This window comes from Equus asinus, chromosome 20 (assembly GCF_041296235.1).
Source record: "Equus asinus isolate D_3611 breed Donkey chromosome 20, EquAss-T2T_v2, whole genome shotgun sequence".
Taxonomy (NCBI): domain Eukaryota; kingdom Metazoa; phylum Chordata; class Mammalia; order Perissodactyla; family Equidae; genus Equus; species Equus asinus.
Window position 1 is genome coordinate 61,948,407 of NC_091809.1, and position 17,069 is coordinate 61,965,475.

General features: G+C 34.8%; 1 protein-coding gene across 3 annotated transcripts in view; it reads right to left on the bottom strand.

The window, feature by feature from the left end:
* The window catches only part of CNTN5 (contactin 5), a 1,141,798-nt gene that overhangs the window by 316,096 nt on the left and 808,633 nt on the right, over positions 1–17,069 (bottom strand). For all 3 annotated transcript variants that reach the window (XM_070490393.1, XM_070490391.1, XM_070490392.1), the window contains one exon: positions 3,391–3,594. In XM_070490393.1, the coding sequence (XP_070346494.1) occupies positions 3,391–3,594 (204 nt within the window). The remainder of the gene's footprint in view (positions 1–3,390; positions 3,595–17,069) is intronic.

The window sequence follows — 17,069 nt, forward strand, 5'->3', positions numbered from 1 at the left end:
AACTACTACATAAATATAAAATAGAGGAGGATTGAAGAAGCATATGTATATTTATCATATGAGGGAGTCAACAATTATTGTCTAAACTTGATTAAACAAAAAGCATAGATGTTTTCTAGCATATGAGAACCTCATGAATTAAAAAGGGAGCAGGTAAGAAGTTGGCTTTAGAGAGTGGGATTTCATGTGAGGGAGGTGTGGAGGCTTTTTCTTTTTTTATCATCAGCACTTAGAAACCACTACATTCATTTGACGTGGATGTATTACTATGATAAAAAATAAACAGTAGTAGACAAATAACCATCAAGAAAACAATAACCTTAGATAATTTACACAAAGAAGAACCATGAGTTTTCTAACTTCTTTCATAAAATCTTAAATAAGACAGTTATTGAATGATGTCATTGAAAGTTAACAGATGTTTTCTACCTGTTTGTTTTTCATTTAAATGTTAACTTTAATAACACTTTCATTTTACTTATTTGTATTGCTTTATTGAGCCTTTCATATAGTACTGCTCAAGTAATGATTCTTTGAAAATATAGATGTTCATAAAAGGAAACATTAGTCAACAGTTTCAACTGCTTCAGTAAACTTAATTAATATGATGACTAAAAAATATTTATTAGTTTAGTGACATAGTATTGGTTATGTAAGAATTAATAACTGGGGCCGGCCTGGTGGTGCAGCACTTAAGTGCACACGTTCTGCTTCGGCGGCCCGGGGTTCACTGCTTCAGATCACTGGTGCGGACATGGCACTGCTTGGCAAGCCATGCTGCGGTAGGCGTCCCACATATAAAGTAGAGGAAGATGGGCACGGATGTTAGCTCAGGGCCAGTCTTCCTCAGCAAAAAGAGGAGGATTGGCAGTGGATGTTAGCTCAGGGCTAATCTTCCTCAAAACAAAAAAAAAAGTAATGACTAACAGTACAATGTTCTGAAAAGGCCAGAGGAAATGAAAATCAACAATCAAGGATGGAGGGAGTGGTTCTAATAAGAGAAAGAACAGTACAGTTTCTCAAATGGAATAAGGTGAAGGAAGAACAGCATGGATGGAGATGTAGTTAGATTTGAATTTTATTAGTACAAAGATGAATTTGATACAGTTTTTGTGAAGTAGTAGTGGGGCAGTCCAGTTTAAGGAAAGCAGAGAAGCTTCCAAAAACTTTTGGGAGAGTTAGAGATTAACCATCCACAGAAACTTAGTAGGATTGAGTGACGATGTTGAAGTTCCATTTGGAGTTGGTGATCATGAGTCCATGGCAGCTGTAACTCTCTAGTAGCTCTCAGATTCTCAAGTCAGTTGCAGAGTAAAGGTATAATGAGTTGGGGTTTTGCCAAACAAGAGCAATAAAAGACAGAAGTGGAAGGGAGTTTAAATAGTAGGAAAAACTTTCTCTAATTATTCCTGAAATATTTGACCATGGAAGGTAGATGGTAAAGTTAAGTGATACATTTGGGCAACGAAATAAAGGAGGCTGTTGAACATGGGTACCAAATTTTTGAATTACTAGTGAAGGTGGTATCAGTTTTGGATTCTGACTTGTACATGTGCTACTGTCCCGTGTGATGATCAATGTCACGTTAAGATCTATTGTGTGAAAAGAAGGAAGAGCCTCCTCAGCCTTAGGCACCATCCAAATGTAAAATGTTGTTGCATAAATGGATAGTGTAAATGGAACCAGTTATTGGCCAGTTAGCAAAATATTGCAATTTTCAGACAAAGATGCTTTCAATTCTCAAGAAATTAATGAGAAAATGCTCAGAAATTTTATGGAAATGGTTTATAGAGAATCACCTCAACTCTAAGCTTTTACCTAGATACATTTTAAAAACGCATATCTATTTTCATTTTTTCTTTTCACCCTTATAGATATTCTTATATAATACTGAAGTTGGCATACTATATACACATTCATGGCTTTAACTATAGTGATGGAATACACAGTGACGTGTAGATTAAATTTCTTTCTCTAGCCTAGCTCTCTCTTATGATATTAGGCATATATACCTGATACCTACTGTGTATTTCCACATAGATTTCCCACGGATATTTTATCTCATCATACCCAAAACTGAATTCCTCATATTCACTAACTCCTCATTTATTCCCTCATCTGTGTTATCTGATCTCATGAAGAGAATCATCACCGTTCAATGAACTATGCCAACGCTTCCTCCTACTGCAGAGCCCTATGTTTAATCAATCATCGTATCCTGATAATTCTACGTCCTTAACATCCACACATGTTTCCTGTCCACCAATGCTGTTACCACTGCTTACCTTCTGTCCCTCGTCGCCTCTCGGCTGGTTAGTTTTGATAGCCTCTGAATTGTTCTCTCAATTTATATTCTTGTTTCCCATCTATTCCTCCATGCCATTACCTAGTTGTGTGACCTTTGGTAGGTCCCTTCATCTCTCTAATATTGGCTTCCTTGCCTCTAAAATAGATATTGCATTTATACTCTCTACCTGGTAGGATTAGTACTACTATATATATATATGCATATATATAAATATTATATTATATATACTATGAAGTCTAAATATATGAGAAATGAAGTGGTAAGCAAAAATCTTGTAATATAACTTTGATTGTACATTCCAGAAACATATATTCTAAAACTAATCATATAAAAGAGTAGTGTTGAAACAGATTATTTCTTAAGCTTCACAATCAATCAGGATTCTCAAGCTCACTTCTTAATAACGCCTTCATAGATTTTTTATTGCATGACAGAGCAAGCCACATATCATATATCAACTCTAATATAACACTTGACTTCTTTAATGAGATGCTTAACTGTAAATGTCTATAACTACAAATGAGGTGTTTAAATTTGAAGATACTTTAGATAGATGGCAATACCTATAATTATAGAATCATCATTTCTGCCTGAATTGCACTTAAAAGTTAAAGTTCCAACTGCTCCTATTATTGGAAAAGTAATAATAACAATTATAACTATACCATGAAGTATTAAAAGCTGAACATTCAATTTGAAGGTAGCTAAAATAAAAATGTAATGAAAAGTGAACCTATAAAATGCTTGCAATTCATACACATATGCTATATAGAGGCACTAAAGAGCCAAGAAAAGAACTGTGGAGTCTTTATTACACTTCATCTTCTTCTGATTCTCTCTCCCTTTTTGGCATTAAGGTAGCAATGTAGCTAATATTTCTCATCCGCAGATCATCACTTTCCTAAGTCAAAGTTTTTATCCTAAGGTATGCATAATCAGACTAAAAATGTAGCGTTTCTAAATATAGCAAGTGCCTTCTTATGTTATTTGTGCTGGGTTTAAGTGCTTAGAAAAACACTAATAGATCTTTGTTTTTCACATCTGAGACGGCTGACCATTTCACTCCAGGCCATGCAACTTACCATCGTTACGCAGAGTGAGTGGTGTTGGAGGACTAAGTACTCGAGCATTTGTCACTGTGTTTTTCACCAGACAAATATAGCTGCCAACATCTGATGTTTGGACTTTAGAAATATAAAGGTTGCCTGTCTCCTGGGAAATGAACCGCCGACTGTCTTCCGCCACAAAGGAAGGGAACTCGTTAAATACCCAGCTATAGATGATCTCTGAAAATACACAAAATTCAATTGTTGAAAGACACAAATTATTTTACTAACAGTTAAAGCTCAAACAATAAAGTCTTTACTAATTGTTAGATATATTGCAAAGCTATACATATTTGATCCAGATATCTATTATAATTTAGTATTTTATGTTCAAAGGACTGTTGCTCTTAATGATTACAGAAAGAGCTGAAATATTTCTTAAGGATATTTAGCCTTCATCCATCCATCCACCCATCCATCCATTCAATTCCAATGTGTGTTGGATGTGTATTAGATGATTGGCACTATGACATCACTGAAATTAAAAAGATGAGAGAGAGAGTTTCCAATTCTCAAAAATCAGTCTAATGGGAGAGACCTACCCAAAACTATGAAACAATGTGGAATAAAGAAATGGGGATGTATATTCTATTGTAAAGAGATCATGGGAGAGGGGCACTTAAGCAATTATGCCGACCCGCAGAAACATTCTCAGTTGAGACACCTGAGCTACATTCATTTACTCATTTGTTCAATAAATGTTGGTTGAGAGTCAGTTCTCATGGAGCTTCAGTATAGTGGGAATGAAACAAGAATACACAAAGAAGTAAGTATATATCAAGTCATTATAAGTGCTGCGAAGAAAACTAATGCATGTTAAGAAAGCTAGAGAGTGACAGGGGTGAGCAGGACATACAAATTTATATTTTAAAAGCTCTCTGACTGCTGGGTAGAGAAGAGACAGAGTTGAGGACAAAGAAGGGATCAGGGAGAGGGGAAACAGGAGGAAAAATGTTCACTAATCTAAGATGCTTTTTGTAAAATAGCCATGAAAGATATAAATAACACGCACTAGAATGATAGTGGTAGTGACAGTAGTGGTCAAGTGGTGAGAAGTGATTGGTTCTAGTAAATATGTGGTAGTAGAGTTGACAGGAGTTGCTGATGGATTGATTATGAAATGTGAGAAAGAGAAGAGTCAAAGAGTAAGACTGCGGACCTGAGTAACTAAACAACCAGAAGAATATATTTACCTTTACTAAAATGGGAAGATGACAGACAGAGCAGTTCTTTGGAGATGTGGGTGGAGTAAAACCAGGAGGGTAATTCTGACAGATTAAATTCGACATACTATCTGGTATTCAATTAGAGAAGCTGATAAGGCAGTTTTATCTTCAAATATGGAGGCCAAGGGAGAAATTTGTGTTGGTATGATAAATTTGAAAGTTTTAAAAGATTAGTTGGAGCTAGCCAGATGAAGAGTGTATGGGTGCTGAAGGTATTCCAATCAGAGGAGAAAAATGAAGAAGGTCCTTCAGACAAGAAGTTGAATAGTATGAATGGACCACCACAAACAGTTCTGTGTTATTGGAGTAAAAATCCAAGAAAGGGCATGGTAAGAGAAGAGGTTGGAGAGATTGGATTATTAAACCCTAAATTACTAAACACAGATTAACATGGTGTGTATGTTATGTTAAGGAGCTTGTGCTCTATCCTATATGTAGTGTGGCACCACTGGACATTTTCCAGCAGAGGGTTGACATAGATATATATGTTAGTAGGTTATTCTGGAGATTCTGTGAAGGTTGGATTTAAGTAAGAGCAAAGTTGCAGGAGGGAACAACAGGACGATATTGCATACTGAAGATAAGGGCTGAAGAAATCTGAATCAGAACGATGATCATAATAATGGAAGAAGGATATTGGTCCAAGAAAGAGTATCCATGTAGCCTTACTCAAAGAAAACCCGTAGATTCATTCTCTTCTCACACTGCTAAACTAGACTGTCAACTCAAGGACTTCTTACATTTAACAATATGAATTCTTCTGTATTATAATAAGAGTTTCATTTTTTGTTCACACATCGCTCACAAACATTTTGATATTTTTGCAATTTATTTTAGGTTAGATTTTACTGGCGTTATCTCAATTTTTGGTTTGTATTACTTGAAATTTGGGGAAAAAGAAAGCAGTGAACAATTAAATTAAAGGCCATCATTCATTAAAATACTATTTCTGTTATACTGATAGTGTTTGTTTAGCCAATGTTTTGTAAAATATTTTTAGAATAGAAAAAAGTATTTACACAAAATTGACATTTCCTCAAATTTTACAGGTAAATGAGTATCTGGGAGTTCAAAGATGCTCATTTAGTTTTTAAAATAATTTTTCAGTTTTACATACCAAAGGATTTCATAATTCCAAGAAGGATAAAAAGTAGAAATGGTACATAATAGAAAAGCTAACAATCTGAGTTTGGATTGGATTTTCTGCTTGTTCCAGAAATAAAATTATTGAGCCGGGCTCAATCTCTCTCAAGATGGCTTTTTACTTTCTCCTATAAGGTTTTCCATTCTCCATAAGCAGTTATTTAATATATTTTTCAAAATTTACTATCACACAAAACAAGCATTAACTATATTTTTATTAAAAAGTCAGAGTCTGAGGATTATAAAATACCTCAAGAAGGCAGTAAAACATAGCTGGCCCTGGACTCACAGTCTTTAGCTTCATATACCACTTTGTTTCATACCAATTGTGATGGTCTTTAAAAATATCTTAATGCAAGCTGATTTGTTAAGTATTAAAATTTTAATATTATTATTCATTTCAGAAGCATATTGAGACTAGTTGGTCAATTGTGATTTTCCCATTTTTCTAAAGTTCTTTTAATACTATGTTTAGCTAAGACAATTAAAAATGTTTTAGAAGTCCTTGATATGATTCTTCAGTGAATACTCCTTATGTTAGCAGACAATGACTACTTTTTGAGATATTCTGTGCGTCCCACATTGTGAGAGTCTCTTAAAGATGGTTTTTTGTCAGCTTCTACCAAAAGTCCTACTTGGGTAGTATCTATTTGGGATCAATATTTATGTTAAATTTTATTACCACAGTTTTTGTACTATGTGGTGGCGTACATTTGGCCTATGAACCCATGTGCTGTGTTGGCTTGAGGTTTTCATTTCTCTTGGGAGATTTTTCATCTTTCTCCTTGAGTCAGCAAGAATCATTCTAGTTCACTGAGGGCATAGCCCATTACGGTCCTAGCTTGAAGCAGGCATTGCTGTTCTAACTTCCTCTCTCAGATAGACTCAAATCTTATCCTTTATCCCAGCATGAACATTTATCCTCTGGGTCCTAGATTTTAGAATCTATGTCCATGACATATAAACAATCCACCTTGCTGCCAAGATCGCCTCAGGATTAACACTATTCCTAAATTTAAGTTGGGATCTTAGTCCTGGATTTTAGTTCTTATTTGTTTCTGATACCTGAGGATTTCCTTTACTTTCTTGTGAGCTTAGCTGTATACTGAAATTTTCTTTATTTTACTTATGATTTCTAAATTTTGGGAGCAGAAAAGTTTTTGGGTTGGCTCCATCTATTGTTCTAATTGAACGTCTAGGTTTCATGGCTTCATGCATTTCAGACTTTCAACAAAATTGCTATAATTGATTCAGTGCCACAAAACAGACAGTCTTCTCTTTGCTTTTCTGACAAATAAGATGATTACTTAAATGACATATTTCCACATCTACAGGGTATAAAAACAAGAGTACTCATATGGGCAATGATACTTATTTCTCATAACTGTAGTGCCGTTAATAAAAAAAGTATGAAAAAGGAGAATGAAATTTTATACTAGACTCTCTGAACTCCTTGAAAACAATTTCAATGTGTAATTATATGTGACGCATTTTAACATTCTTTAATATAACTACAAATTAGAAAATAACCATTCTTCTTTCTAATAACGTGTGTACACATTAGAAGCTTTGGGTCAAAGGATTTGGAAAGAACACAACGGATATAGCATCTGACTTGTTCACTACTCAATAACGCAACTCTTCTAGGGAGCTTGTTTTCTTTATCCTTGTCAGCTACAAAAAGGAAAACCTAAAAATCAAAAGCTTCTCCATTTTTGTGATAGGCTTCATTTTATGGTCTATGGTAAAATTTTCAGTTAAGGAACTCTATTTACCAAAATCTCTGATCTTATCCTTTTCTGGTTAGTTCACGTGATGTGAGATTGAATGTTATATCTGTGAAATAACTATAATTTGCTCATTATAAAAATATAATTTTTTAGTTTGTTTTTTAAATTTTTTACTTATAATTTGACATATCTTTGCATAAATTTTCACTGGATGTTGATTAGTAGAGTATATGTCATAAGTATTTTAATTTTTACTAATTGCCTTGTAATCGTATTTTTTTTCACAATTCCATCGTCTGTTATGACACTTCTCCCTTCTTTTTTTGATGAATTAGTTGATGTGAAGATACTTGAATAGGAGGATTTAGTAAGTTACAGGAACAAACAATTCAGCTTTAAAAATTGGCACTACAATTATTTTGCTTTTAAAAGTTTGTAGCTGATATTACCATTTTGTGTTTTAGAATTAATAAAATCATGAAGGAAATTATAGAGAACTGTCTTATTAATTATCCATTATTACTGAGCATAAGGGAATATGACCTGAAATTAGTGGGAAATATCTTTTTCTATTGCTGATTGATACCTTCATTGTGATAGAAAATGTCATCCTTAGCCACATCAAGTATTCTTGGCAAGGTAGAGACTAAATTTACTTTCTTCACCACTACATTCATAGAACCCAACAAGATGCCTGGCATGTAGTTGCTCAATAAATGTTTGATGAATAAATGGTTAGGATAAAAATATCCATATATGTATTTTTATAAATCTCTCTAAGTTTTAAGAATAAGAGTGGCTTTTTTTTTTCACTTTTTAAACTTCCTTCCAAATTTTCTTAGGACTACATAGACTTCCTTGGGCCTTGAGAATATGAGTCAAAGATGATGTTTGAAGTTGGGCTAAATACTGACACTGAGAGATAACGTAGGCTGTTTTAAGAATCTAGAATGTACTGTCAATGCAAAAAGAGACAAGATCATGTTTACAAAGTTACTATGAAGTATTTTCATGATTTATTCTACCCGGTAAATTGGACAGAGGTTGCAGGGGCATTAAATGTCAACCTCTTTCTCAGGTTAATAGCCTCCATTGGTGGTCAGTCATTTTGGCTCTACTTGAACGTGGTCACTGACACTTTGTTGAGGAAGCTGATTTGGCAGCTCAAGTTATTAAATGGGTCATCTATAAGAATTTTTTTGGCTGCTGGATTTAGGATGGGGACTGAGATCAAGACAACTGAGAGTACCAACAAGTAAGTAGCGATCAATTATTACATGCAAAGCACTGTTTATGGTATTATGGAGATGCAAGGTGGGGCTAGTGAAGGAAGTAACTTGAGAGTTTATATGAATCACACACTTTATACACATTTTTCCACTTAGTCCCCTCGACGCAAACACACACATAGATTAGAAGGCAGCATTGTGAGTGAATAAGACCTTGGACTTTGAGCTCACAAAGACTAGAGTTTCAGGGATGGATCATGATCTACCAACTATATACCTTTGAGTAAGCTGTTTAATTTTACTAAAGCTTTAGTCTTCTCATCTTTAAAATGCAATTAAAGGAAAAAGTTGTAGGTTAAATGAGATACTACACGTAAGTTTAGTACTGCAGAACTAGATGTAGCTATTATTATCATTATAATCATGTTCAACATCAAAAGTCTGAGACTCCAATAAGAGAAGGGACCAGTGGAAAATTACAGCTAAGTATCAGAGAAAAAGCTAAAATTTGATTCATTCTAAGCCTATTTTTTTAATCATTCTATCATACTGCTTCAATTATTAGATTCTAATCTTGCTGAACCTCAATTTCAGTGTCCATAAAATGGGATAGTAATGTCTATATTATATGGTTATACTGAGGATTACATAAACCATTTAAATGTGAGTGATCAACATGCAAGAACTGCTCAGAAAGGATAGCTATTGGCTCGGGATAAATGACCTCGTATACTGCAGGATTTGGTACAACTCAGATTCACCTTGAGCCTTATCCAGTTGGATTTATTTTCTGCAAGTGTCAAAGTTTCACCTATAAAACATAGCCAGAGGCAAAGATCCTGAGAGTGACAATAGAATAAAGTTGTCTAACTGACACTTGGTTAATGCTGAGAGAATGAAGATTTTTTTTTTTTAAATGTTGTGAAGAATGCAAGAAAGAACGTTTGTTGTATGTTCTAAAAATGAAATTACTTTAATACAAAGGCAAGTTGTATTATCACAAAAATTTCAGTTATCTTGGTGGAACAAAACAAAGTGTTAATTCTCCTTTTTTTAAAGTTTTTGAGACATCTATTTTCATTATGTTTGTTACGTACAGTCAGAAGCAGCACAGTTCTGCTTCAAAATTATATGTCACCAAGACAAAATAAAATTTTATGCGCATATAATTCAAAACATCTTTAAGAAAGTGAAAGATAAACAAAAGACTATTTATAACAGAAACAGTAGTAAACTGACATTCTCTTACGATCCACAACTCAAATGACTCTGAGTAAGTGAATTCCAAGTTCTAGAGTTCAAGTGATTACGGGAACGGGGTGACAGTAGCTATTTTTATTTTCTCTGTGGAATGCTTCACACTACAGAGGACTTTTTTTTCTTCTTCTTTTTTTAATCCCAGGAGTCCTGTGTCTAGAGATAAAGGTCATTGCTAACTCTTTTCAAAATGCAGCCTAAATTTCTTGCTTTGCTAAAGAGTTTTAAAGTTATTTTTATTGAGTTGTAAACTGCGTCAGGTGAGGGACCAGAATTTACCAAACAGTGTACAATAGTCACTGGCACAAGTTCCACTTTGGCTTCAAACTTTGCGTGGAAAAGCATCCACTCTAGATTTCCCACAATTTATTGTTAAAGCCCACAAATCCCAACTCTTAATCAACAGCAGAATGTATGCGCCCTAGAATCCTGCTAGGGAAGATGACCTTGATGTGCTCATCAAAGTTATGAAGAGCTTAACTGAAAGCAAAGATATGCATGGAGAATTACTGGCAGACTGTAGTCCATCCATTAGACATGACCAAGGAAATCTTAAAGTTTTTCCTCATTAAGTCAGAACATTAGACTGCTTAATAATAACAATAACAACGACAGTGAACATTTATTGTCTTAGAAACAGTCTGAGAAGGGGTTTCTTTTGAATGTAATTTATTGATAGAGTGTTCCCAGGAAATAGGATAGGGTAAGGCAAAAAACAAAGGCTAAGCAAGCATGTGGTCCCTGGCAGAGATTAGTTTAAGACTAATCCCACTTGGGGCTCTGGAACACAAACTTCATTGCATTTTGGTGAGTGAGGAAAGGAAGGTAAAGAGATCCAGTCTTTTGTACCCTCCTCCCCTGCATCAGTTGGTTATTGGCTGCTGGCTGGGGAAGGTGAGATGCAGTAGGGCAGGGAGCACAATTTCCTAGTTAAGGGAAGTTCTCTGTAGAAGGAGCAGCTGCAGGATGGATGCATTAACCAGGTGAAGGAGATCTGGGTGTGGCACCAGTAGGATCTAGTAAACTTGTATAGCACTTAATATGTACTGGACAGTATGCCTTATGTTAATTTATTTAACCCTTACAGGGATAGGTAACCTCATTGTACGGCTGAGGAAACTAAGATACAAAGATCAATAACTTGACCAAGAATTCTTATTGAGCATAGATCTTTATTTGAAAAATTAAAAACCTGATTCATAGTGGCTTCAAGTATTTATTAGATTGAGTTATGTATGTTTTGGGGTCTAAATTTGCCAATTAAAACTTTGATGCTTTAAACAGCAACTAATCAGAGCGGTGTTCAAATTCCACCAGACAAAAACAGATTGCTGGATATTCCTATCAATCACTGAGTCACAATCTAATTAAACAGTGTCATAGAGCCACAAAGTCTTAACTATGTAAAATGGTAAGAATGTGTCCTGCTGGCAGAGAGACCTACTGTAAAATAGCAGCCCTGTGTGCCCAAAATGCACATGTTCATAGAGGTGAAAGCAATATTACTGCATTCTCACAAACACGGACTCTTAGTCCTCATCTCCTCTTACATTAGGATTTACAGTTTTCCAAATATTTAAACTAAAAAATGTACCTTACATAAATAGTCCAGCATTTTCTTAAATTAACAGGAGTCCGCAAGATGGCAGTCCTTGATGAATAGAAAGCATTAATCTTGGGCAATATTCCAAAGGGAGGAAAATGGAAATCTTGGTTAGCAAGATAAAGTTTTCTAATTTTTCTGTGTTTTATTTGGTAAAATATCTTTTACCAAAAAGATATTTGTCCTCTGTATATAACTAAAATAATTAAATTTTAATTTAGCTCTACGTATTGAAAGCCAAAGAAAATTCACGAGGTAAGTATTCAAAGCATTCAACATTTGTCATTGACAGTGAATTTTTAAAAGATATCTTTACTTCTCTTAATTTCATGCTTGAAAATTTTATGGTTTAAGTTTGAAGATTTATTGCAGGATAAATATTAACAGAAATAAATATGAGCTTTATAAATTATTCCCCTTCTAGGTGGAGCCACAAGTAGATGAGTCACAGAGGACAAACCCTCTAGAGTTGTAATTTGCCTAAATTTTGCATGTTAAATGTGGAAATTTGGTTGCTTTTGGATTACATTTATCATATAGATGTAGTAGAGAATCTTCAGGTAAGATAAATTATTATAATGAGATTTTCTGCACTCAACTTTTTCTTACACTCAACGTAATTTTTCATGAACGTTCTTTGTGCTTTTCCGGCTTAACTAATGCTCATTAATCCTTCATGGAAATGTTTAACGAAGGTAATTTATTTGTCACCTTGCCATGCACCATATAGAAATAGTGGATATTGTCTATTTATCAAGAGGCACTGGAATGGTTTATTTTCTGCTCTGAGGGTTTGTCCCTATGGCTCACCTGCTTCAGAAAAAAAATCCTAATCATAAAATACATATTTATCTCTGTTGATATGTAATCACTGTAATAAATCTTCAAGTTTCTATTCACATGAATTCACAAAGCATGAAACTTTTGGCTGGGCGTTTTTTAATTCATTTCTTTGGAAAAAAATAGAAAAGTTGTTATGAGTTATACTAATAGAAATGACGCAAGAACTATTTAGAATTTATTCTCTTTCTAATTCCACAAAGGATTTTTCCTGCAAAAATCAGATGGGTTTTCATTTTTATAAGTATGTTTGTATCTTAGCCTCCAAGTAGCTGATCTCTTCTAATTATTATCAAAATATATTTGTGAACTAGACATTACGATAAAGTTCAGTATTGAATAGCAGGGATTTTAACTAACTAAAGAACACATAAAAAAGAAGGAATATATATGCCTTTAAAATGGATATATTTAAGGTAATTAAGACTGGTCATTATTTTGAGCCTAATATTCATGTCAGATATGAATGATAGATATTCAGGACAAGTGGCATGTATATACTATGGAAATAAAAGGTTTGAATGGAAAAAACATGTCATTTCTCCCTGAGTCAACTATTTTTCCATATTTCCCCTTTCCTTTTTTATCTATTTGCCCAGAAGCTTTCTAGACTTCAGTTTCCTAAACCAGCTTTTCTTTGGTCCTTTCCCATACTGCCTTCATCTTTAACACTTTTCCTAATTCCTGCATACAAAAGAGATTTACTTCAAAACCAAACTTGTTCAGACTTCTTTGTTGAGTATCGATTACTTAGATGTGTTCTGTGTGTTCACAAGTGTGGGCTCTGTGATGTATTTTTCCACCTATTCCTCTGTTTCTAGTTTGCTGTTTATTAATAATTCTGGTGATTGACTCAGTAACATTTTCCAATATCACACAACTTCTAGGAACTATAATAGCTGAAATTAAAATACTATAACCCAAGAGGGTTAAACAGTATTATTGTTTTAGAAATAGAAAAACTATATTTCTGTAGGGATTACACTAAATTTCAAGGATGATTAGCAGACATTTGGTCCTGTCCAAAATGTCCATAAGATATTGGTTTATGCCCAAAGGTCCTTGATACGTGGTCATATTTGGTCCTGTCTAAAATGTCCGTGTAGACATTTGGCCCACGCCAAGAGGTTCCTGATATTTGGTCCTGTCCAAAACCATTTAGCCCCGACCAAATATGCTCATGGGCATTATGGACAGGACTAAATTATCAAGGACTTTTGGCGTGGACCAAACGTCCTATGGACGTTTTAGACAGGACCAAATGTCCTGCAAGGTCAAGGATACAAACCAATCGTTTGGTGGCTAAATTTCCTCAGAAACCACTGATTTAGAGCTTACTGTTAAAGGCGAAAATGAGGGATTCTGATTTCTAGAGATCACCTGAAGAAACTGTGACTGCACACAAACTGCTTAAATGGAAATCAAGAAATATCCATTGCGGCTGGCCCAGCGGCACAGCCGTAAAGTTCATGCACTCTGCTTTGGTCGCCTGGGGTTCGCTGGTTTGGATCCTAGGTGCAGACCTATGCACTGCTTATCAAGCCATGCTGTGGCAGGGGTCCCACATATAAAGTAGAGGGAGATGGGCACAGATGTTAGCTCAGGGCCAGTCTTCCCCAAAAAGCAAAAAAAAGGAACTATCAGGATACATCATATCAGAAAATGGGCAGAGCAGGAAGATGATTTCTTTTTTTTAATAATAGTACTTATCCCTTATTTTTAGTGGAAAGGAAAGCTTAAAATGTTGGTACTCACAAAAATCATATCATAGTAGAGCGAAATGAAATGTGTATTAAGTACCAGCTTCCTATTCCAATTGGGACCTCTGTACAAGAACTGAGACACGTGGGGCTCAACTCAGCAACCACACGCATAGGTGTAAGGTAAGGTGGCACCATGGAAAAAATTATGGACTTTATACCAATGCAAAATGTGTCTGAATCTTTGCACTATCACCTAACAGCTGTGCAGTTTTCAGCTAATTCCCCGACTTCTTCACTTCTGTTTATTCATCTGTAAAATATTCATAATAACACTCAGCTCATAGGATTTGGGGAGAAATTTCAGAAAAAGTGTTAACATAATTTCAAGACTATAGTAGGTGTTCATAAATAGTCTTTATTATCTAAAATGTTAACATATATAAACATATAATTTTTGTTATGTTCATCCTTTTTCCAGAATCAATCTAGCCATCACTCTAAAAACCTCATAACACATTTCCTTTTACTTAAAAATATATTTATGCATAAAAGAGGGGTTTGACTTTGCATGTCAGTAATATGCCCATATGCTAGTCTTATTCTGATTTATCATGCAACAGCATATAAATTATGCAAAATTAAAACATCTGTATATTTTATACTATATGTTGCTCTGCAATATTCTCATCTCACAGCAAGTTGGACTTTAGGTGGAGTGGTACTCCATTCACGTCACATGCCTACCAATAGACCTTAAGTGACTCTTGAGATTTTTCATGGAATTTCAAACTCATGTGATATATCACAATCTGCTTTGTTTTTGTACCTCGATTCATCTCTTTCTTTCTTTCTTTCTTTTTTTTTTTGCTGAGGAAAATTAGCCCTGAGCTAACATCCACACCCAATCTTCCTCTTTTTTTCACTTGAGGTAGATAAGAGCTTAGCTAATATCTGTGCCAGTCTTCCCCTACTTTATGTGTGGGTCGCTGCCACAGCATGGCTGATGAGTGGTGTAGGTACATACTGGGGATCCAAACCCATCAACCCAGGCCACCAAAGTGGAGTGTGCCAAACTTAACCACTAGGCCAGAGGGCCAGCCCAACCCATCTCTTTCTTAACATCTATTATTTATCTCCCACTCTTCATAATCATTGAGGCTTCATCTTAGATAGAGTGACTCTCAAAGTGATATGTCTCTTATAATGTTATTTCCCTGGACTAGAATGCATTCCCACCTTTCTTCTGCCCAGTTGCATGCCTAGACAGAAGCCAAGTGCAGGTGCCAACTTCTTGAAGAAAGCTTCACAGTCACTTTAATTTACAATGAACACTTCTGAAATTCTATAGATATATCATTAACTTGTGTCCTGATTTGCCTGGAACAGTGACAATTTACACCATTTTTCCTAGCAAGATTATTAATAGTCCTCCCTTTTACTTTCAAAAATGTTCCAGTTTGGATATCAAATAAATTATACAGTCTCCCTACTCCCCACTCATCATCCACATGACACACTCCTCTGGTATTGGCACCGACTATGTTCTCTTATTGTTCTCTGTTCTATACGGATATGTCATATTCTCTACCAGATTATGTATTCATCTAGAGCAAGGGCTGTGTCATATGCTTATTGTACAAATGTGGCATCCATTTGAAAAAACAAAATTACTTAGTTTATATTTAGAAACATTAAAAAGAAAGTCACGTTACCACTAAAGATAGTTGGGGATATCTTGAACTGCCCCAAAGTACATCACATATCATTACTCTAGTTGTGTAAATAGTTTCTAACTCACAATAATGTTAAGTAAACAGTTTATAAATCCCTTTCTGATGATGAACGCAGCATTTTTTTGTTTCATCTTTAGCGAAATAAGATGTTTTCTTATATTATTTCTTCAAAGCTTGATAATAAACTAGAGTCATAAATCCTATAAGACCCTACATGATTTTGCCCCTGGGTATCTCTTTAACCTTAACACTGTCTTTCCTTTCTTTAGTCCACCACAGTCACACTGACCTTTTGCTGTTAATTTTCAGCTTAAGACACGTGCCTGAGTGTTTGCCTTAGCCTGAAATGTTCTTCCCCAGATATTTGCACAGCTCACTGCTTAGCTTCTTTTAGGTCTCTGCTCAACTGGCTTGCTCTGGGAGGTCCTCCCTGACCAGCTCACCTAAACTAGCCCTATCAATACTCTGTGTGTGTGTAGAGATATATATTTACCTCTGATTGGCTGTCTTCTGCACTGCAACGTGAGTTTTCTTAAGGCAGGAACCTTACCTATTTTGTTCACCACCATACCCCTCAGCTTTCAGTATTGTGAAAACGGCTGACACACACTAAATATTGTCAAATGGATAGAGAATGAATGCAATAGTAAAAATATTTCATACCATGTGTCATAACATAAATATTTTGGAAACTAAGATTTTGAGTAGAGTTTTCCCATTTACAAGGAAATAAGTAAAATAATTAAAATTATTTATGTGGAAATTTGTTTCAGGACCCCTGGGAATACATGTATTCTGATATAGACATGTTTTGATCAGGACATGAGACTTGAACAAATATCAATATTCTAGCTAGTTGGCTGAGTTTTATAGAGCCAATTAGGTTGGTGTAAAGTAAGCATAATTTATAGAAGTAACAACATGATTATTAATTGCTTTCACAAATTTTGGAAGTAGAAGAGAAAATGAATGAAACATAAGAATTTTAAATGATCAATTAGGAGAAACTATTAGCACAGTTCTAAGTTATATATATTTTTTGACTTGTTTATTTCTTTCGAAACTACTGATTCAAAGTTTGTGGTGAAGTTTTGTTAATAAAAATCATGTCATCCCTGTTTTTTTATTGGTTCATTTGCTATCAGACCACCATTTTGGGATTTTGCTTCACTGAATAGTTTTTGCATTATT